This window comes from Garra rufa, chromosome 8 (assembly GCF_049309525.1).
Source record: "Garra rufa chromosome 8, GarRuf1.0, whole genome shotgun sequence".
Classification (NCBI taxonomy): Eukaryota; Metazoa; Chordata; class Actinopteri; order Cypriniformes; family Cyprinidae; genus Garra; species Garra rufa.
In genome coordinates this window covers 9124205-9149130 of record NC_133368.1, presented here as the reverse complement: position 1 = coordinate 9149130, position 24926 = coordinate 9124205, and the positions used below count along the sequence as shown (strand labels likewise).

The 24926-nt window shown below is 32.4% G+C and overlaps 1 protein-coding gene across 1 annotated transcript in view; it reads right to left on the bottom strand.

The window, feature by feature from the left end:
• The window catches only part of myo16 (myosin XVI), a 341691-nt gene that overhangs the window by 9331 nt on the left and 307434 nt on the right, over positions 1 to 24926 (bottom strand). The window contains exon 34 of the mRNA XM_073846062.1: positions 22530 to 22615. Coding sequence (XP_073702163.1) covers positions 22530 to 22615 — 86 coding nt within the window. The remainder of the gene's footprint in view (positions 1 to 22529; positions 22616 to 24926) is intronic.

The following is a 24926-nucleotide window of genomic DNA, read 5'->3' as shown; positions in this document are numbered from 1 at the left end:
TAACCTTGCATTATTTATGGGCTTCATGAAAGGGCACACATGCACGCTTAGAGATGTGGATACAGACAGGCGGGCTACATGACCACTTATACTCTAAATTTAGCCCGGCCTCTCAAACCATCGGGGACATCCAGTTCTTTGACAATCAATTGACCGAATATTCAGTGATTCAGGCTTTGCAATTCAGATGAGATGAGGTCTCCAGGGGTTTCCAAACAAGAAGCGGCTCCTATTACAGCTAGTGTTCAAATCCATGTAAAGTACTTGGATAAGAGCCTACTGTACATTAATAACATAAAAAAGCCAGTAAAAATCCTTTGAAAAAATTCCAAGCAAAAACTCTGAAGCAAATACATAGGCATATATTCAGTGAATACAGAATATCTTAAATTAAGTTCATTTTCTTGCAGAATTTTTTTCTTGTTTTTCGACCATTTGAAATTTGTATCTTGTTTTAAGCATTAATTTTCTAATATGGTGTAAAAAATAAATGGAAAATGAATGAATTAATGAATGAATAAATATTATATATGATATATACAATTAAATATAAAATATATACAGTGCCTTGCAAAAGTATTCATACCCCTTCATTTTTGTCACATTTTGTTTTGTTGCAGCATTACGTTAAACTGCTTTAAATTAGTTTTTCCCCACATCAATTTACACTCCATACACCATAATAATGACAAAGCAAAAACCAGATTTGCAAATTTTACAGATTTATTAAAAATAAAACACTGAAATAAGTACATTGCATAAGTATTCGTACCCTTAACTCAGTACATAGTTGAAGCACCTTTACAGCCTCAAGTCTTTTTGGGTATGCTGTGACAAGCTTTGCACATCTGCATTTGGCAATTATCTGCCATTCTTTGCCTCACCTTTTCCCCTCTCAAGCTCTGTCAGCTTGGATGGGGGCTGGCAGACATTTTCAAGAGTCCTAGTTGTTCCAATCGTCTTCCATTATGGATAATGCTTCTGTGAACCTTCAATGCAGCAGATTTTTTTCTGAACTCTTCCCTAGATCATTGCCTTAACACAAGTCTGTCACTGAGCTCTACAGGCAGTTATCTTGACCTCAGGACTTGGTTTTTGCTCTGATTTGGATTTTCAGCTGTTAGACCTTTTCTGAGAGGTGTGTGCCTTTCTAAATCATACTCATTCAAATTAATTTGCCACAGTTTAACTCCACTCGAAGTGTAGTAACATCTAGAAGCAATATGAATGCTCCCCAGCTCAATTTCGAGTGTCCCAGCAAAGGGAATGAATACTTATGCAACGGGATCTTTTCAGTTTTTTATTTCTAATAAATTTGCACAAATGTTAAAAACCTATTTTTTGCTTTGCCATTATGGAGTAGGGAGTGTAGATTGATGTGGGAAAAAAGTAAAAGTAGTTTAACATAAGGCAGCAACATAACAAAATGTGAAAAAAATTAAGGGGTATGAATAATTTCGCAAGACACTGTATAAAGACATATAAAGATATATTTATAAAGTCAAGATAAATGAATGAATAAAAAATAAAGCCAGTAAAAAATCATCTAACTATTTCAAAAGCAAATACCATTTCAGAGAATATATCTGGAATTAAGCTCATTTACTCGCACCATTTTTCGTTTTAAGCATAACATTGGTCATTATGATAAGAAAAAAGTAAATAAATATATATTCTCAAAAATCAAGTCTTTTTTTAAAATCTATTTTTTGAAGATATTTCTTCAATCTTTATTTTATGTTTGAAATTTGCATCTTGTTTTAAGCATACATTTTCAAATATGGTTTAAAAAAAATAAATGGAAAAAATATATCTAAAAAAGTTATGAATAATAATAATGTATTCTATTAAATATATTTATAAAGTCAAGACATAGTTTCTTGAAAAAATAAAAAAATAAAGCCAATAAAAATCCTTCAAAAAAATCTTTTTCAAAAGCAAATATGTAGACATATTTTCAGAGAATATATCTTGAATTAAGTTCGTAACTGCCTGAATGTATGCATGTATAGAAAGAAAGAAAGAAAGAAAGAAAGAAAGAAAGAATATATTCTCTAAAAATACTAAAAACAGTCTTGTTTTATCTTACACATTTTTTTTTCATTCCATTTAAATATTTTACTTACTCTACTCTTTCCCTGGTTTCAAGAATAAGTATGTGAAGCAAGTAAATAAAAATAAAACTAAGTCTATAAACAAGTATTTTATATTGACATTTTAATGATATTTTTACTGCAGAACATGACCAAAATATTACGATTTATTTTTCCTTTTACAGCTCTCAACTGCGTGCAATTTAAAAATCCTAAAACAACACAGAAACAGCATGAGCCAAACCTTAGGGATGTCACCACCAAACCAAAGGGCTGTAATTTTGAAAGTGCACATGTAAATAAGGGCAGCTGGTCAGTAGGCTGAGTAGAAAGGGGAGGACACATGGAAATATCCCGTCCCTGGGGAGAGGGGCGGCCCGTGGCCTGACATTCAGCCCGGCTCACCCCTTCATGAGATATAGGCCTGGAACTCAATACGGGTCAGGCCTGAATGTCAGCGCAGTGAAAGGTCGGCGGGGACACGCGAGGCTCATCACGGTCTTATCATCCATGAGGCGCTTGCACTGCATTAGCCCCCGCACCTACTAAAGCAATCTTGATACAAAGGGCAAAGGTCAGGGAATCATTATTAACACACATATTATGGGATTTTCACACTGCTGGGGCATTCGGCTGAAAATACAACCTCTAATGTTCTCTCTATTGTCCTTTATATGAGAAAATATCTCGGCTGTGTCTTATCTGTATACAGCAACACTAGATAGTATTCATACTAAGGTGGCAGTACTGACAACTGATAAAATGGCTTTTTAGAGTTTCTCAAAATGTCTGCTTTTCAACTGGTGGGTCACAAGCAAATGTGTTGCAGCTCTTTTCTGATAGGATCATAAAGAGCAGGACAAAAGCAAACAATCAAATGCAACTCACCATATAATAACTTGAGATAGCGAAATAAACAGGCTTATTAACTTTTAAAAGGAAGGAAAAAATGTGTCCAATCAAATTTCCAATGAAATGTTATTGTTAGCCACAGTGTGCTTTGTTGTGTGAATTACTGACTGCTGAGAGCATGAAACTGTAGACATTTAAGAAACACAAATTGTCAATCGTCCAATTCAGCATGTTAACAATTCTGAATATTGGTCTATGTAGTTTACTGTAATATGTGTCCCTAGAATACAGAACCAGTCTTAAGTAGCACGGATATATTTGTAGCAATAGCCAAAAATACATTGTATGGGTCAAAATAATAGTTTCTTAATGACAAAAATCTTTAGGATATAAGTAAAAATAGTGTTTTATGAAGACATTTTTCTAAATTTCCTACCGTAAATATAACAAAACTTTGGATTAGTAATTTAGATTGCTAAGAATTTCATTTGGACAACTTTAAAAGCGATTTTCTCAATATTTTGCACCCTCAGATTCCAGATTATAAAATAATTGTATCTCAACCAAGTACTGTCATATCCTAACAAACTATACATCAATAGAAAGCTTATTTATTCAGCTTTTAGATTTTTAGATTTCAGAAACATTTACCCTTATGACTGGTGTTGTGGTCCAGGGTTACATATTAGTAAAATCAAATTTGCGAAACAAAACCACTGTGACGTACATAGACACATTTTCAGAGAATACACAAGCTTATGTCTGGTATAAAGGTTCCTGTATTGGGAGTATACAGACCGTGGTCTATAAAAAGATGTGTGTTACATAGCCCCTAGATCTCAGTTATCATGAAGAAAGCCAGAAAATTTCGATTTTGACAATATGGGACCTTTAAGAAGATTAGAAAGCTCTCCTCCTCCCTTATCCTGTCCCGCCCCTCTACAAGAACCGTAAGCCCATGGGATCCCCTTACAGAGACCAGTGCATATGTGTCTTCATCTATCCAGGAGGATTTTAAAGTTTACATTTTCTCTTAGCATCTTATCGACTGTGAGAGAAAAGAAAGAAAGAAAAAAAAAACTGTCAACATTGTTAGACAATCTATGTGTTTGTTTACAAAAAAGTGTTTTTGTGGCTTTGCCATGGTATATACACTACCTTTCGAAAGGTTTTGGTCAGTATGATTTTTAAATGTTTTCGAAATAAGTATTTTTTCCTTTTTTTAAAATCAAAAGTACTGTAAAACCAGTTGTTTTATTTGTTAAATATTATTACAATTCAAGATAACTTTTTAAAAAGTGTTTTAAAATGTAATACATTTTACAAAGCTGAATTTTCAGCATCATTACTCTAGTCTTCAGTGTCACATGATCCTTCAGAAATCATTAAAATACTCTGATTTGCTGCTCAAGAAACATTTCTTATTGTCAATGTTAAAAATGGTTGATTCAAAGAATAGAAAGTTTGGATTTATTGAAAATAGAAATCTTTTGTAACATTTTAAATGTTTTTACTGTCACTTTTGATCAATTTAATGCACACTTGTTCAATAAACCAAGCAAAACAAAACAAACAAAACTTACTGTCCCTAAACATTTGAAAGGTAGTATAAATGGTAATCTTTTAGACTCATATTTAAGTACCAGTTTTTATTTCACAATTTTGATGTATTTTCTCGAAATTGCGTGATATAAACTCACTGTTACAAGCAAATAAAAACTCAGAATTGCGAGATATAAACTCACAAATCTGAGAATATATTGGTCTTTTTTTGCCTCTCAGAACTGGACTTTATAACTTGCAATTGTTATATTACCTCACACAATTCTGATAAAAAGTCAGAATTGCGTGACAATCTCGCAATTGCAAGAAAAAAGTCAGAATTGTGTAATGAAAACTTGCATTTGCGAGAAAAACTCAAAACTGCAAGATATAAACACAAATCTGATTATTTTTCTCACAGTTGACTTTTCAACATGCAATTGTTTTTAAGTTAGAGTTATTAAGTCAGAATTGTGAGATATAAACTTGCATTTCTTAGAACATATCAGTCTTTCTTCCCTCTCAGAACTGGACTTTATAACTCATAAATGCTTGTTTATATCACGCAATTCTGAGAAAAAAATCAGAACCGCGAGTTTATAGTTAGAGTCTATTCAATTTTTCTTGTAATTGTGACTTTATTAAATGCAATTGTAATTATTAAGTCAGAATTGTGATAGATATACTCATAATTCTAAGAAAATATGAGTCTTTCTTCCCTCTCAGAACTGGACTTTATAACTCATAAATGCGCATTTATATTACGGAATTCTGAGAAAAAATTCTGAACTGCGAGTTTATGTCATGCAATTCTGAGAAAAAAGACCCACAAAATCTCACAAATCTGACTTTTTTTCTTGCAATTGTGATTTGATAAGATGCAATTGTGTTTATTAAGTCAGAATTGTGAGATATAAACTTGCATTTCTAAGAACATATCAGGCTTTCTTCGCTCTCAGAACTGGACTTTATAACTCATAACTGTTTATACAATGCAATTCTGAGAAAGTCAGAATTCCGAGTTAGTATCTTGCAAATCTGAGAAAAAAAAAAAAAAAAAAAACTGACAAAAACTCTGACTTTTTTTCTCAGAAATGTGACTATAACATGCAATTGTGATTATTAAGTCAGAATTATGAGATATAAACTTGCATTTCTAAGAACATATCAGTCTTTCTTTCTTCTCAGAACTGGACTTTATAACTCATAACTGTGAGTTTATATCACACAATTCTGAGGAAAAAAAAATCAGAATTGCGAGTTTATATCATACAATTCTGAGAAAGTCAGAATTGTGAGTTTGCATCATGCAAATCTGAGAAAAAAACCCTGAAAAAAAAAATTCACAAATCTGACTTTTTTTCTCAGAATTGTGACTATAACATGCAATTGTGATTATTAAGTCAGAATTGTGAGATATAAACTTGCAATTCTAAGAACTTATCAGTCTTTTTTTCCCCCACAGAACTGGACTTTATAACTCGCAATTGCGAGATTATCACACGCAATTCTGAGAAAGAAAAAGAATAATTGCGAGTTTATATCATGCAAATCTGAGAAAAATGTCAGAATTGTACCATAGTACTACCTTTGTACCTTTTTGTGACAGTCTATTAATTTAATTGCATTGTACGTGTCAAAAATACAATGCCACAGTATTAATGATGTCCATATGCAACAATAGTGTATGGCTACAAAATACTACCAAAAAGCACCCAGACGGAATCAAAGGACTTTTTTCTGTATTGATTTTGACATTTCTGAAAAATGTAAAATGTGTTAAATGGAAGAGAGTACACTAAAGTCTTACTGATATCTGAATGCATTATGTGATTAGCCATACTATTTAGTCAACAAACATGAAAGCATCTGTATAATTCTGAGAACTGAAGATGTTCCAGTTCTGAAGATTCAGTGGAGTTCCATGCTCATTTAGGCCTGATTATTCATTGTATTTTCTCTGTCTTACTATCAAACGTACCGCCAGTTCCTTGGCTTCTACCATTTTGCTTCTCTTCTTCAAACTGTTGTGGTGTTTAATTCATAGAGGAACATCATAAGCCATACTGGGAATACAGCTGCCGAAAACCTTCTCAGAGGAACCCAGAGCCATCTCATTACGCCTTCATTTTCAAAGCTGATGGAAATCCTTGGTCTGAAAGTCTTCCATTAAATCAACCAGCAAACTGTTCACTGAAGATTAGCCTATCCACAAGCAAAAGACAAATTGGGCGAGTGCTGCGCTTCAACTGGCAAGCAGAAGCAGTGAATGGAGCAGTACTGAGAGAGTGCACAGCTAGTGTGCTCTGATCTAATTACAACCGCTGAAGAAGAAAACACAGACCTTCATCAGCCAGTTCGTTCTGATCAGACGCCACAGAAACTGATTGTGTGCACTCACATAAGACGCAGAATATGGAACAGGATGTTTGCGTACTTGAAATGATGAGCTTATATTCAAAACCCAACAAAGAAATCAATGTTCATGTGATGTCTTGAGGAGGATGGTCACCCTTCACACGGTAAGTAAACAGATTTAAGAAGTCTTGTTGACATCAGATTGAAGCTATCCTCAAATGCACTTCAGCATCTTCTGAGAAACTCTTAAGCATGTCTTAGATGACATCACAAATAAACAGGAACATACGATCCCCATGCTTGGCGCATCAAGTACATGCTCTTTACCAGTAATTGAATTCCTATGAGTGTACAAGGACAGATAATTAAAAAGGCTAGACTCATGGTTAACCATAATCCTCTAACAAACGCTCCTCAGCTGTTTCTCTTTATGTTCCTGACAAGCCTTCAGACCATTTGAGGACAGCAAAAAGCTGTGAAACCTCGAAAGGCATAGCAAACCAGGTTGAGACAGGACAAACCTAGAGAATCCTGGTAACTCAAAGGTTTTAGAGGATGATCTGACACCTTGTCTGACTCTTAAACCTACATTAGCTTACAGGCATGAAGTTAAAGGACGTCTGAGGAAAGGTGAGCTACAGAGCTCAAGGATAACAGTGAATGCCTTGTGATACTAACCACCACACAAATGGTCTTTTTGTTTTTTGTTTAACTTTATACATGGATTTGCATTTTGTTTACTTGAGTACAAAATATAAGCTCATTATTTTAAAATTAAGTAAAAACTACTCAACTTTTCTGATACTGGGGTTTTCCAGTTGTATTCACATAGTTTTATCATTGCTCTTTAGTAAGATGTGATTTTGTTACATCTGGAGTTCATTTTCTACTTAAAATGGCAGAATGTTACTGCCATTGTGTATTTTGTACCAAGTACTGAAGTCTCTGTGTTTGGGTGAGAGCTACATGATATTTATTGCATTATTTACTTAGATATTTCTGGGTAACACATACATTTTAAAAGTGTGGTTTAATTCAGTGCTATATTGAGTAAAATTATTGAATTTCCAAGTAAGCTTTGACTAAGTAAAAATGACTCAAACTGTTACTGGCCAAGCTAAAGTTACTTATTTTCTTTGTTAAATATATTTAACTTAGATTAGTAGATTTTACTCGACAATAACTGTAAACTGTACAGAGCCATTTTAATATCTAACACAAAGTGTCACTGCTTTTGTTTTAAGTAAAATATTGAAAATAAATGTTGACTTTGACATTTTGCTATGTAATCAGTAAAGCATTATGTAATCATATTACTTTTAGGTAACTAGTAAAGTAACTTTTAAATGTACAAAGAAATATCAGAGTTACTCTTTCAAGTAAGTAATGCAAGTCCCATTTATTCCATTAATGGTAATAAGTTATGTAATCGGATTACTTTTTTCAAGTATCTAGTAAAGTAACACATTACTTTAAAATTTCGTTATTAAAAAAATATTGAAAATAAATGTTACATTTGACATTTTGCTATGTAATCAGTGTTGGGGGTAACGCATTACAAGTAATATGTTATGTAATCAGATTACTTTTTTCGAGTAACTAGTAAAGCAATACATTACCTTTACATTTACAACGAAATATCCAAGTTACTTTTTTAAATAAGTACTGTAAGTTACTTTGTTATCCCATTTATTTTATTAATACGTTATGTAATCGGATTACTTTTTTCAAGTAACAAGTAAAACATTACTTTTAAATTTTGTTATTAAAATACTGAAAATAAATTTTTAATTTACAACAAAATATCCGAGTTACTTTTTCAAAAAAGTACTGCAAGTTACTTTGTTTTCCCATTTATTTCATTAATTGTAATATGTTATGTAATCAGGTTACTTTTTTCAAGTAACAAGTAAAACATTACTTTTAAATTTCATTATTAAAAATACTGAAAATAAATGGTAACTTTAACATTTTGCCATGTAATCAGTGTTGGGGGTAACGCATTACAAGTAATATGTTATGTAATCAGATTACTTTTTAAAGTAACAAGTAACACATTACTTTTAAATTTACAACAAAATATTTTTTTGTTTTTTGAGTTACTTTTCGAATTAGTAACGCAAGTTACTTCGTTTCCCATTTATTCACTAGCTGCGTTTGCATTACAGATTTGTGCAAAACTTTGTGCAATATTTTTTGAATGTCAATAAAAAACTATTGCGAAATGACAGCTTTCCATTAACCGATATTATCCCACTAAAACATTTTTTTTTCCACTCGCGATAAGTCACGGGGACAGATGTTGGTAGGTTTAAGTCGGAGCCTTAATGCGTAAATAAGTGGTTATCCAAGAATTAATAGCAAGGAAAGCTCCTTATACTTGAGAGCGGCCACATATGAGTTGATTCTTGGAAGTTATAGTACTTTAAAGAATGATCATGTGACTTTTACATACGCCAGGTGACCTATACATGCAAAATAAAACTGTTTCTATTGCAGTTTTGTGAAATATTCCTTTTTTAATTTTCCTAAAAGAAACACCTCATGCGAGCATAAAAAACTTTTTTGCGATTCCATTGGACGTATTTTCAATTCCAAATTTCAATTTGCGCAATTTGAAAGGTAATGAAAAGGCAGCTACTGACACCTTTCCTGTCCCAATGTTGAGGCAAATACACTTCCTTCAGCCTGAGGCTTATTCATTTCACTTTTAGTGTGAAAGAGCCCTTGCAGTTGCCAAAAATATAACTTTTGGGTTTTTTGTTATTAAAAACAAATTCAGCCCAGGTGACAAAAAGTAAAGCAAAAATAACCAGTGTTGGGGAAAGTTACTTTTAAAAGTAATGCATTACAATATTGAGTTACTCCCTAAAAAGGTAACTAATTACGTTACTTAGTTACTTTTTATGAAAACTAATGTTACGTTACATTACCTTTCAAATCTGGGCAGGGCTTGCTTGCTTGTTTTTAATATAAAAAGTTCTATTTTTGGCAAATGTAAAAGCCTTTTCACACCAAAAGCCTCAGGTTTAGAGAAAAGTAAATTCACGTTTGTACAGTAGACCGCAGAAGGAAAAATGTCAACTCTTCAGCAATAAAAAAAGGAAAACAAATGTTAGATTATCTTGAGTAATTTTTGCTTATTAGTATGGATGAATTGGATCATCGAATGTTGGCAGCAAAGACATCGGTCAGTAGGATATTTGTATTATTTACCATATTTAATTATTGCAGGTTTGTGTTGAATTTCACTGTTTTTATTCATTTTGAGGAATACTGTATTATTCTAGAACTAAATAGATGACTAAATAGACTCAATAAATGGGAGGAAAAAGTAACTGGCGTAACTTATTTGAAAAAGTAACTCCGATATTTTGTTGTCAATTTCAAAGTAATGCGTTACTTTACTAGTTACTTGGAAGAAGTAATATTATTGCGTAACTTAAGTTACTTGTAATGCGTTACCCCAACACTGAAAGTAACACAATGCATTATTTTCCAGAAAAAGAACTTGTAATGCAATAAGTTACTTGTTTAAGGAGTAACTCAATGTTGTAATGCGTTACTTTTATAAGTAATTTTCCCCAAAACTGTATGTAATGCAATTACAATCACACTAAAATACATTCTATCTTGAGTTTGCGCTTGAAACGCAAAGAATCGTAGGAAAAGACACATTAGCGTATTGGTTTTTTGAAGATATTCAGTTTTCATTATCAATAACTGTTGTCATTTTGTAATCGAGTACTTGTGGCTATCCCTGGTATGTATCCATCTGCATCATTTACACACAATTTCCTCTGGCCGTATGTGTGGCACATGTGAACATTTGTTTGTGGTTGAAACATAAGAGCAAGAGCCATTGATTGAGTGCAGAGACGTGGCTCTGCTCCACACTCTCTGCAAGGCATGATTCAGCAGGCAACAATGAACATCTCAGCATGAGGACAAACTCCATAAAGAGCCTCTGTCTCAGAGCAAAATCAATAAGCAAAACTTAGGAAAGGAGAGAACATAAAAAAGGAAAAGGACTGAATGAAGGATCAAGGAAAGAGCAGGGTCGCCATGTTTGCAGCAACGAAAGAAGAGCCAGCGGTGAGGAATGGAGACATTTCAACAAAAACTGCAGCTCATTTTCAAGTAAACAGAGACTGGACTGTAAAACAGTGACTGTCTCTAGTCTGACACAGTCAGAAGGAAGCATGTGTGGACAAGCTCCATGACATGCTGTATGGTAGATCATTTACGGTACACTTAATACGCAATAATATCACATTTACAGGAACAGTTCGCCCTCAAATTAAAGTTCTGTCATCGTTTACTCATCGCTATGTCTATTTAAACTTGTATGCTGGTGTTTTTTTCTTTTACACACACAAGTTTGGACAACTTTTATGATACTTTTTGTCATTTTTAGAGCTTGACAGGAATGCAGCTGCCTGAACATTCTTCAAAATGTCTTATTTTTCATTCCTCAGAGGAAAATATCTATTGAGTGTACCGTAGCTTGTCCACACACCTAGAGACAGTCATGTTTTTCTTGTGAAAGTGCTGCAACAGCATTATTCCACATTACTTCCCTACCGCTTTGCAAGAGCGGGTCCTAACAGAGCTGCAGTTTCTTTCAATAGCATGGAAAGCAAAAAAGGGAAACGAAAAAGACGGGAATTGCGAGGTGAAGGGCAGTCAGTGAGGTACTGTGCTATAGACCAGACTCACCCCATCCCTACACAGGCCTGAGGGCTCATTCGGCCCCCCAGCCTACAGCGCCGCCCCTGCACCGAAGGGCGAGAAGTTGAGGTGACCCCTCTGAAAGAGAGGAGAGAAAGACAGAGAGAGAGAACATTCAAAACACATATACAGCATTGCTTACATTCTCAACATGAAATCATGTGCTCCATACACATGATTACATATAGCTGATGTGCAGACGTTATTGAAGGCCAAGGAGACTTACATAAAGATACTGGATGGTGTGACTTTATCAGTACAAGGTTGCTTTGATTCAGTAGGTATACTTTGTTTTAAGATACACTAAGGTTTTTTATTATTATTATTAATATTATTATAGTGGCCCCAAATGTATTTGCACACTTAAGTCACATTAAATTCCTTATATACAAAGCATTAAATTGATTATTAATTATCATTCATTCATTTACTGATTTATTTATTTATTTACAAGATGAATTAAATGAGTTTCACATTAGGCTTTAACCATTCAATGTTGACTTTGATTAAAAAAGGAATTACAAATAATGTAAAATTCTAAATATTAAAATTTACTCTACTTTTTTATTATACTAAAAACGATTTAGCCTAATGTAAGTTCCACATTATGTTTTTACCCTGCAAAGTTATCTTAGATAAAACAAGGAGTATCAGGACTTTTAATAAAACAATAATAAAAAATAATAATAATAAAATGCTAATAAATAAATACATTTATATTATATTATATTATATCATAAATGAATAAATAAATAAATAAATAAATAACAATTAAAACACTAATAAATAAATACATTTATATTACATTATATTACATTATATCATGACGCATTAAATGTGTCATGATATAATATAATGTTCCACATTAGGCTTTGACCAGGCAAAGTTACCTTTGACAAAATAAATTGACAAAATGTATTCAAATTTACTCCACTTTTCCAAAAATATTCCCAAATATGCAGCAAAAAAAAAAAAAAAAAAAAAAAATTATATATATATATATATATATATATATATATATATATATATATATATATATATATATATATATATCAATGAATAAAAATAAATACATTATATTATATTATATTATATTAAGTTCCAAATTAGGCTTTGACCATACAAAGTTAACTTTGATAAAACAAGGAATATCAGGACTTTTAATAAATAATGACTTGCAAATTACAAAAATGCAAAATTGTAAATATTTAAATTCACTCCACTTTTCCACAAAACTCTAAAACAGGCAGCATTTATAAATAAATACATTACATATATTATATATTATATTATATTATAATCATCATGCATTAAATGAGTTCCACGTTAGGCTGTGACCATGCAAAGTTACCTTTGATAAAAACAAGAAATATCAGGACTTTTAATAAATAATGAATCGCAAATTACAAATAATGTAAAATTGTCAATATTAAAAATTGACTCCACTTTTCTACAATGCTCCAAAATATGCAGCATTTAAAATAAATAAATAAATAAATAAACAAACAAACATCTATAGTTTCCTAAAAATACTAATCTGCACAACACTGGTAATAATACAAAATGTTTCTTAAGAAAATCAACATTTTAGAAAGATTTCTGAATCATGTGACACTGAAGTCTGGAGTGATGATGCTGAAAATTCAGCTTTGCATCACATGAATAAATTACATTTATATATATATATATATATATAAAATAGAAAACAATTACTTAAAATTGCAAAAATTATTGTTTAAATCAAATAAATGCCTCGATTATGTTTTTTTTTCCATCTGTCTTCACAACAGATACTACTTGGTTTGCAGTGGCAATCATACATTTTAAAGTCATAAGTGTCCAAATACTTCTTGGGATCACTGTATCTACAGTCAGCTGTGTATCTGATCCTTGGGATCTCCACATGTCAGTCAGCATCTCCAAGATTGCGTGATACACAGCAGCCCTGTCAGAAGAGATGGCCTCTTCAGACCTTATCACATACAGACACGAAGCAAGAATACTCCATTACCAGAGCGCCCGTCCGGGAACACTTCATTATCCCTGCTGTCATTTTCTAAGCAATCTCCCGCACCCGCCGGATCCTGATGCTGATAAGGCCGAACTGCGCTCGTCTCATTCTCGCTCTCAATCGCAATCTCCGGCGAAACCAAGCTGATCAATAATTAAACATCATGATCTTCCGCATGTTATGAGACGTTGCGATGTGGATCAATAAGGAGCGGATGGACCAGAAGGCAGGACGAGTGAGATACAGAGAGCGGAGACGGGGGAAATATGAAGCAGGCGTGTGCTAATACATGTTAAGGGGCATTAAAAGGCTGTTTCCTGCTTCCGAGTGCCATAAGGACATTAAGAGGTAGAGCGTCCCTTTGAGGATGACCTCTGGCGGGGTTACATTTGAGTGATGGGAGCACATCCTCACTGCCATCTGTTTTTCTTCATGTCAGACCTAAGATAAAAGGACTGGGATTTACTGGCACAGATCAGCTCTCGTGTTGTTCGGCGCCACATCGATAAATACGTTAAGACCGAAATGGTGGACGTTCAATGTTTTGTTGCGAGAGCGTATCTGGCACAGCGTGGCGAATCTGAAACTTTAGTGTAAAGTTACCAGAGGATTGAGTATTGCTAGTAAGTGAGTATATACTCTAGTTGATGTGGTTTAAAAGGTTAGTGTCCCGTTTCAGAGAGCACTAGCGTGTGGCTCACTTCACTCTGCGGGGGGCTATTCTGTCGTTCTGAATATTTCATTATCTATTTGAATAATTCAAGTTTTATTTACAGCGTAGAAGTTGGCCGTGCAACTGTATGGGATATTTGTAGAACATCTATACGTCTTTTCTGCATCCACTTCCTGCTTTCCATGCGGTCCTGTGACCTTGACCCCTATCATGTGACACAGGCAGGAAGCCAAAGACAGAATGGGATCCGGTAATCGGAGAGCTTGTGGCATTCAGTGCTTCTTGAGGTTCAAAGCTTCTTGGGTGTCACTAGTGAAATTCAAAATGCTTCTATACATTTTGATACATGCTGGAGACTTCAGGGAGGAATAATGTGACAGCTCGGTCTGGCTAGACTGACGTGAAACAAAATTAGACCGTCTGCATTAAAATCAATGAAGATGTCTGCATTGGAAATGCCTGATGTGACGCGACGGACATCTTGTTCCTAGGAACAATGTGCTGCCCTGCACAGTGATTCCAGCTACTTTATCGGTCTATTGAAAATTGTTCATTAAATGTTATATATACACCATAGTAGAAAAGTTTTGTGTTTTTATAAAGAAATCAATACTTTTATACAGCAAGGACGCATTAAACTGATCAGAAGTGAGAGTAGGGACATGTGAAAATGTTAGAGAAGATTTATATTTCAAATGAATGCTGTTATTTTGAAAACAAAAATTGTCTTGTTTTTCACAAAAATATTAAGCTGCACAACTTTTCATTGTTGATAATAATATAAAAAATGTTTCTTGAGCAGCAAATCAGCATATTAGAATGATTTCTGAAGGATCATGTTTCAGATTGGAGTAGGGATGATTTTACATCACAGGAAATTACATTTTAAAATATATTTCAGTAGAAAACAGCTATGTTAAACCGTAATAATATTCAATAATATGATTTTTTATTGTATTTTTGATTAAAATAATCTCTTTCAATCAATTTCAGTTAAACTACAATATAATATAATTGATTATATCATTTGAAAATTCTTAATGCTCAGTAGAATAATCATCGTAAAAAAACATTTAGAAGTTGTATTAAAATATGTAATAATATTTTTATAATAAAAACTAATTATCAGAATAACTAAATTACATTTCAATAAATCTTGAGGTACAAGGGTGTTATTTAATTTTATTACTGACATGTTTTAATAAATCTTGAGGTAAAAAAGGTGTTTTGTATTTTTTTACTGTAGTGTAATAAATATAATTCAAATATTTCAAATACATTAAAGAGCAAACAGTTATTTTAAACTTTAATAATAATTAGAGTAATAATTACTGTTTTACTGTTTTTACTGTAGTGTAATAAATGTAATTCAAATATTTCAAATACATTAAAAAAGAAAACAATCCTTTTAAACTGAAATAATTATAGTAATAATTACTGATTTATGGTATTTTTTACTGTAGTGTAATTATAGTAATAATTACAGTTTTATTGTGTTATTTTTTTACTGTAGTGTAATACATGTAACTCAAATATTTTTAATGCAATAAACGAGAAAATAGTTAGTTTAAACAGAAATAATTATAGTAATAATTACTGTTTTACGGTATTTTTACTGTAGTGTAATAAATGTAATTCAAATATTTAAAATACATTAAAAAATAAAATAGTTATTATAAACTAATGTAGTTTTAGCAATAATTACTGTTTTACAGTATTTTTTTACTGTAGTATGTAATATAATTCAAATATTTCAAATACATTAAATGAGAAAACAGTTATTTTAAACCATAATAATAGTAATAATTACGGTTTTATTTTTTTACTGTAATAAATGTAATTGAAATATTTAAAATACATTAAAAGAGAAAACAGTTATTTTAAACCGTAATAATAATAATAGTAATAATTACGGTTTTATTTTTTTACTGTAATAAATTTAATTGAAATATTTCAAATACATTAAATGAGAAAACGGTTATTTTAAACCGTAATAGTAATAATAGTAATAATTAGGTTTTTTTTACTGTAATAAATGTAATTGAAATATTTCAAATACATTAAAAGAGAAAACGGTTATTTTAAACCGTAATAGTAATAATAATGTTTTTTTTACTGTAATAAATGTAATTGAAATATTTCAAATACATTAAAAGAGAAAATGGTTATTTTAAACCGTAATAGTAATAATAGTAATAATTACGGTTTTATTTATTTTTTTACTGTAATAAATGTAATTGAAATATTTCAAATACATTAAAAGAGAAAACGGTTATTTTAAACCGTAATAGTAATAATAGTAATAATTACGGTTTTATTTTTTTTACTGTAATAAATGTAATTGAAATATTTCAAATACATTAAAAGAGAAACGGTTATTTTAAACCGTAATAGTAATAATTATAGTAATAATTATGGTTTTATTTTTTTACTGTAATAAATGTAATTTAAATATTTAAAATACATTAAAAGAGAAAACAGTTATTTTAAACCGTAATAATAATTAGAGTAATAATTACTGTTTTACAGTATTATATTTTTGACTGTAATGTAATAAATGTAATTAAAATATTTCAAATACATTAAAAGAGAAAATAGTTATTTCAAACTGTAATAATAATTATAGCAATAATTACTGTTTTACTGTATTTATCAAATAAATGCAAACTAGGTGAGCACGGGACAATTCTATAAAAATAAAAACAAACAAACAAATATATAAATAAAAATAATAATGACCTTTCCAACTCCGAACTGTTGAACAGTAGTGTGCATATTTAAACAACTTCCAAAAATGTTCCATTAAAAGCAGTTTATGTCATGTCATGATGCTGTATTAGATGAGAAAGTGTTCTCCAAATTTATTAGGCTTGTAAACAGAGTAGACATGACACAACATGTTTATTTGTAGGCATGTTATGTAGTCCGTTATGTCACCGTTTGGCCCTCATGTAAGGGCACAAGAAGCAGCACTCTTTTGGTGTCAGAAGGCGTCATCCAGGTCAGCAGGACAGTTCACTTTTATATGATGATATCATTCTGTGATATTATCTGTTGATCACTGTATGTGCTATGCAAAAGCTAAGATATCAACAGTGTAAATATCTGAAGTACTGTCAGTCAGCTGATGGCGTGACGCAGATGTCACTCAGGTTATCTCAGTTTCAAAGCCTCTTTCTGTATGCATCAGCCTGCATGCAATGTCAACGTCTAAAAAAATTACTACTAATAATGGTTTGAATAAGAATCTGTCTATTTTGCAGGATTCTATTCATACAAGAACTCAAAAATAACTGTTACATGAAATATAATTGCATGGTTTCTCAAGTGTGTCTCATAGGTATACCTAAAATGTCTGTTTGCGGGTCCTGGGCTGACACTGTTTGTATGTTCATTGGAATAATGACAGGCTTCTGTCATTCTTTGCCTGAGCCAGAACAAACTGGATTGGAAACACAGGACGCTGAGGCTATTTACAGAGAAACTAGGGCGCTCCCCATTTAATAGACAAACAATCCACGGCTCTCAGCGGCGGGCAATATGACAACACATCTGAGTCAGAGAGAGCGAGAGAGAGCGAGGACCCCAGCTTTCCACTCAGGAACCTTACACTGCTCCGTTAGGTCGAATGACAGCGGCTAATTGTTTTGCGTTTAATAACAACCGGCCCACACAAGTTTACGACAAGTGTGCGCTCCACTTTATGGAAGAGCACCTCTGGGCCACAGCTTTATACATATAGTTTACATATTCATAAAGCATTACAGGCCAGCATAGGTTTCATAATGCAGGGCCCTCAGCAGGGGACCACACATTACGTATAGAGACTGACAGGTGCACTGTGGTGGTCTCTCGCTTTCAATTATTATGAAAGCACATTTCCATTACTGCAGCTCACATATGACTTGGTAAGTAAATCAGGGAGATTATGCAGACATGGAACAATTATGAAACAGGAAAATATTCGATCTCTGGTTCAAAACCAAGTGAGCTGCTTTTCTGTCTAGCCAGCTTCTAAGGAATTCAAATGGAACTTCAAAAGTGGTTGAGATGCAATGTACAATTGATTTCAGTTTTAGTTTGTTGTCAATATGTTGCCATTAGTGGTGTCGCAAAATATATTGGTATTGAAGATAAATGTGATATGTAAATAATGAAATTTCAATATACTGATAATAGTGACATTTTAAATTGAATAGTACACTTATGATATTATGACACATAATAATCCAGTGTCAGCGCCATTGTGGAGCGTTAAACTCTCAGATGTAATTTGTTTCATTCATACTCAACACCAGAGGGCGCTTTCACATAGAAAGTCCACAAGCGAGACTCATAGGAGTAATAAAACAAATGACTTTCCAGGAGATCCCAGCTATCACTGGAGCTGAATAAAAGCAGAAAAAAAGTATAGCAGACGAGTATAACAGTACATGGTTTATCTGCATTCTTCAAGCCAAATCAGGTCTTTTTACATGGATAATGTATATTCATATTGTAATGCTAATCGACATCTCATATATAAACTTGCAATTCTGAGAAATGAAGTCAGAATTGTGAGAAATAAACTCACAAATCTGAGAAATAATTCAATTCCAAGATACAAACTCGCAGTTGTGAGTTATAAAGTAAGAATTGCGAGATGTAAAGTCACAATCCTGACATTTTTTTAAATCAGAATTGCGTGATATAAACTCACAATTGTGAGAAATAAAGTCACATATACGAGATAAAAACTCACAATTCAGATTTTTTTCTTGCAGTTGCGACTTTTTATCTTACAATTCTGACTTTTTTCCTCAGAATTGCGAGATATAAACTTACAATTGCTTCTTGTGAAACTAGCAAATCTAAGAAATAACTAAATTCCGAGATATAAACTCACAATTGCGATTTATGAAGTTAGAATTGCGAGATATAGTCACAATTCTAACTTTTTTCTCAGTTGCGTCATATAAACTCACAATTACGAGAAACACACTTAGACTTCACAATTCTGACTTTTTTCTCGCAATTGCAAGTTTGTTTCTCAGAATTGTGAGATATAAACTCGCAATTGCATCTTATAAACTCGCAATTCTGAGAAATAACTCAATTCCCGAGATATAAACTAAATAAAGTCAGAATTGTGATAAAAACTTGCAATTCTGCAATTGCGAACTTGTATCTTGAATTCTAATTTTTCTCACTATTGTGACAGAATTGCATCTTATAAACTCGCAAATCTGACAAATAACTCAATTCTGAGATATAAACTCACAACTGGAAGTTATGAAGTTAGATTTGCAAGATATAAAGTCTCAATTCTGACATTTTTTTTCACAGAATTGCATGATATAAACTACTGTAAGAAATATTTTTATTTTGAGGTGAAAAATGACTGATATGTTCTCAGAATTGCAAGTTTATATTTCACAATTCTGATTTAATAACTCGCAATTGTGTTATAAAGTCAGAATTGCAAGATACAAACTCACAATTCTGAGAAAAAGTCAGAATAAATAAATAAAGATTTATTATTTTATTTTAATTATTATTACTTTTCTTTTTAATTTGTGTGTGTGTCTGTGAGTGAGAGAGAGCGAGAGAAATAGAGTTTGTGTTTTCCGTACATAATAAAACGTAATATTGTGGAAAAAACATGGACATAATCTGTCGTTTTTATCCTGTTGTTTACTGTATTTATTAGTTTGGCCAGTGTCATTGTGGGTTTTGCTTATTTTGCTGTTTTGGTTCTGTAAGGACCTTTGAAATAACTGAAATCGTGAGGCAAAGTGATACAGACATGTACTGCGGTCAAAAGCTGCCTGGAACTACGTTCGCCATGCGTTTCCCTGAAAATAATGCACACCTCTAGAACGTTCGTCAGCCAATCAGATTCAAGCATTCAACGGCCCTGTAGTATAAGCATAAAATATACTTCAATAATTTTCAACAATCAATTTTTTTTTTTAAATTATTACTACTATTTGTTCATTTATTTACAACTTCAAAAAATCTTTAACACTGTATAACATTGGTGGCTAACCTTTTAGAACATACTCTATGCCAGGACCCATCTATGACGTCTACATAGGCATCTCACTAGATTTTGGAACAGAGCCACAGTCACTGATATGATGATACAGTTATGCGAGACGTTGCAGTCTGTTGCGGATCTTTCTACAAAGCACATAAGCTTATAAAATGAGCATTTGCCTGCCATAAATCAAAGAACTCTCTTTTTGCTGTCAGCAGGTGACAGTGCCATATATCTGTCCTCAATCCCATCATCCTAACAGATGGTGTCTGCTCTAGCAATGGCTATATGTGTGTGTGCGGACATTCTTATATGCATGTCTTGTATTGTCTTTCACAATGTAACTATCAACGTCACATCCTGTGCATTTGGCTACGTCTTCCTTATTCCTAATATGGTCTTCCTGTTAAGTGATTGACAGTCACATACATTGTATTGTACACTGCTCACGCCATGCCACGGATGTCACGGTCAAAGCTATCTATAAGCTAGACGTTTAGGAAGATTCAGGCTTGATTCATTGGAGCTTTTTATCTGGCAGCCGGTGGCGATCATCCATGTATTATTTACGGTCAAGGTCATATGTATTTGTTATTTAATCCAAGATTATGTAAAGATATGAGTTAAACCATTGATGTGTCACATGTTAATAGGAAAAAAGCCTATTATGAACTGCACGTGCATGAGAATTTCTTCAACACCAGTTGCCTCTTTTGTGATTCGTTTTTTGAAGAAATATTTTTGTTTCTATCATCCTATCATAAATCATGTTTGGAAAGATCACCAGAGAATAAAAAAAAAAAGTTTTTTTTTTTTTGACAGAATTGACAGAGTGAAGGACCAAATGTTTACATGAAAAAAGGAAATAATTAGATGAAATATGAATATAAATCTATTAATCCTGAATATAAAAGGGAATATAATATACGACTATGAATGAATATTATATAATTTTAAATATATAAATATAAATTGCAACATTAATTTTGAATATATTTGTATAAATCTGAATATACACAAAGTAAATATAAAATAATAAATCATAATAAATGCAATATATATATATATATTGCATTTAAATTTTCTGACTTTTAAGTGATTTATTGTTTCATATTTATTTTTTGATATTTATAATAACGATAATGATGATGATAATAATAATAATACAATAATAATAATAATAATAATATTATTATTAATAATAATAATAATAATTATTATTATTAGATGAAAAAATAAGTACAGGAAATAATTTGATGAAATATAAATAGAAATGTATTAATCCTGAATGTAAAAATTTATATAATATAATTCTATAAATGATTATAATATAATTGTAAATATATAAATGTAACTTTACATATTAATTTCAAATTTGCATAAAACCTGAAAAAGTAAAAAAAATATAAATGCAAATATATATATATATATATATATATATATATATATATATAAATTTATATATGATTTATATAATATATAATGATATATATTATTTAAATTTATATATTTAGAATTATTTAAATAAATAAAAAAATCTAAATTATATTAAATTACCTTTTCTGGTTTTAAAGAAATGCACATGTAAATAACTAAATAAACATTATGTAAACCTATATCTAATATTTTATATTTACTTTTTATATTTATTAACTTATTTTATAATAATAACATTATTATTATTATTATTATCATCATCAAAATATTGCGTTACCAAAAATGTACCATGGTATTACAAGCATGTAAATAAAATCACTCTGCTTTACTATTATATTAAAAACAGACCCGGTTCAGAATAAATACTCTCGCTTGCCAAACTCTACTGTTGAGAGAGCGATACAGAGGACGAGAGACAGATAGTGTTATTGAGGTAAAAAGCTCTCAGAGAAGCCTCATTAAGTTTTAATGTTTTGTGAGGGTAACCCTGCTTTCAGGACACACAGTGAGATGTTGAGAAGCACAGAGGGCACGCACCGATCTTTCCGGCGTGTTCCTGAGGAGGAGAACAGGGCTGGAGCACCACCCCTCTCCTCTAATGCACCTCTGAATACGATCTCCAGATAAGCCTTCGCTCATTTCATTTGGCAGAGTGCTGAGTCTGGGATGACACGGGACCCGCTCTCACTTTCATTACCCATGATTACATCTGCCATTTGAGGTCACTGGAGACCTTCTCCCCACGGAAGAGTGGATGACAGATGCCACCAGAGAACAAGTGCATGTAAGTGTAGGTTTGTGTAAATGCTTCACCTGAGTGTGGTGGCTGTCCATGTGCCTGTGTAATGCAGAGGTGCTGGACACATTAGACTTTGGATGGCCCTCGTCTTCCAACGTCCCTATTGAAAGAGAAATATCCGGATGTTAAATGCAACGTTCTTCAAGCATTGACTGAAATATGTAATCACATAATGCAAACACAATATAGAAATTCCTCCTTTTTTCTTATTACTGCTATTTAGCTTGTACCACAACATGCATTCTTTGTTTTGTATATAATTTCAGCCTGTTTTGTGATTTATATGTTTGTTTTAATTTAGTTTTCAAAATTCTGTGAGCATCAGATTCAGTGGTTTGACTGCATTCCAATGGAATCCTGACTTTTTTTCTCAGAACTGATATAAAAGCACAATTTTGACTTTTTCCTCTGAATTGCATGACATAAGCTCGCAATTGCGAGTTAAGTCAGAAATGCGAGATATAATCTCACAATTCTGACATTTTTTCTCAGAATTTCATAATATAAACTTCGAATTGTGAGTTATAAAGTCATAAATGTGAGACATAAACTCATAATTCAGAATTTTTTTCACAGAATTGCATGATATGAACTCACAATTGTGAGAAATAAAGTCAGAATTGCAAGTTAAACTTGACTTTTTTCTCGCAAATGCGAGTTTGTATCTTGCAATTCTGACTTCACGCAATTTTGACTTTTTCTCAGAATTGTGAGATAAAGTCCAATTTTTTTTAAGGAAAAAAAAGACTGAACACAGTTACGAGTTATAAAGTCAGAATTGCAAACTCACAATTCTGACTTGTTTTCTCAATTTCATGATATAAACTTGCAATTGCGAGTTATAAAGTCAGAAATGCAAAATATAAACTCACAATTCTGAATTGTGAAATAAACTCGCAATTGCCTTTCTCGCAAATGCAAGTTTCTATCTCGACTTTCTAGACTTCTGTCTTTTCAAGCAAGTTTCTAATTCTGACTTTTTCACGCAATTATGACTTTTTTCTCAGAATTGTGATTAAACTCACAATTCTGACTTTTTCTTAGTCCAATTTTCAGGGGAAACAAAACTTAACGCAATTACGAGTTATAAAGTCAAAACATTGTGATATAAACGCACAATTCGGACTTTTTTTTCCTCAGAATTTCATAATATAAACTTGCAACTGTGAGTTATAAAGTCAGAATTAAAAAAAACAACTTTTTTCTCAGAATTGTGTGATATAAACTCACAGTTGTGAGAAAGTTATAATTGCAAGATAAAACCTGCAACTGACTTTTCTCACAAACAAAAGTTTGTATCTCGCAAGACTTTTTTTTTCTCAGAATTGTGAGATAAAGTCCAATTTTGAAGGGAAAAATTACAAGTTAAGTCAGAATTGCATGATACAAACTTACAATTCTGACTTTTTTTCTCAGAATTTCATGATATAAACTTGCAATTACGAGTTATAAAGTCAGAAATGCGAGATATAAACTCACGAGAAATAAAGTCAGAATTGCACAATAAACTTCTCGCAAATGCAAGGTTGTATCTCGCAATTCACAATTAGAAGTTATAAAGTCAGAATTTTGTGATACAAACTCACAATTCTGACATTTTTTTCTCAGATTTGTGTGGTATAAACTCACATTTTTTTCCCAATGTCAGTAAAAGATATGCCTAAAACCTGAGCTACCTAAAACTTCAACACTATTCATTTGCTGTCTTGCAAGCACTGGTATTTCCTTTGGGAAATGTACATTAGTTCATATACCATTATCTTAAAGATGCCGGCATATAATGGCTGAGTGTATAGGTCACTGCTGGCTGTTTAAAACTTCCGCCCACTCTTCTTCAATGGATGCTTCACGTGGAATATGGAAGTTCACCCCCTCCTCACGCAGATATTAGCCTCACTGAGAGGACAAAAGGCCAAGAGAGTGAGTGTATGTGTTTGTGTAAGGGAGACAGAGAGACCCTGAGCCATCTGATGGCTCTTTAGGAGAGCACTTTATCAAGTCCAGGGCCTTTCACTTTAATCATGGCCTGCCTCAGTGATAGCTTCTGGGTCAACTCGTTCTATCTTACCTTGCCCATTTCTCCAACCCCTTTCTCTCTACAACCTGCCATTCTTTCCGTTTCTCTTATTCTCATACTTTATCTCCAATATTTTCTCAAGCATGTGAAGCGCTGTGCCTCTGTGGTATATGTCACACTCAGCTGGCCAAAGGTTACGCAGTTATTGGTGCTGTCTCTGTGGTAAACAAACCTTGGGGGAAGGCTGGGCCAGCCGATGACATGTGAATGAGCTTAGAATAATTTGATGGATGCACATTAGGACATGCAACGGCCAATGCCCTAATGTAACATGGGATTGTGGGGTGTGTGAGTTAGTCTCCTCTGCTCCTGACCACATCCATAAAGCCATGAA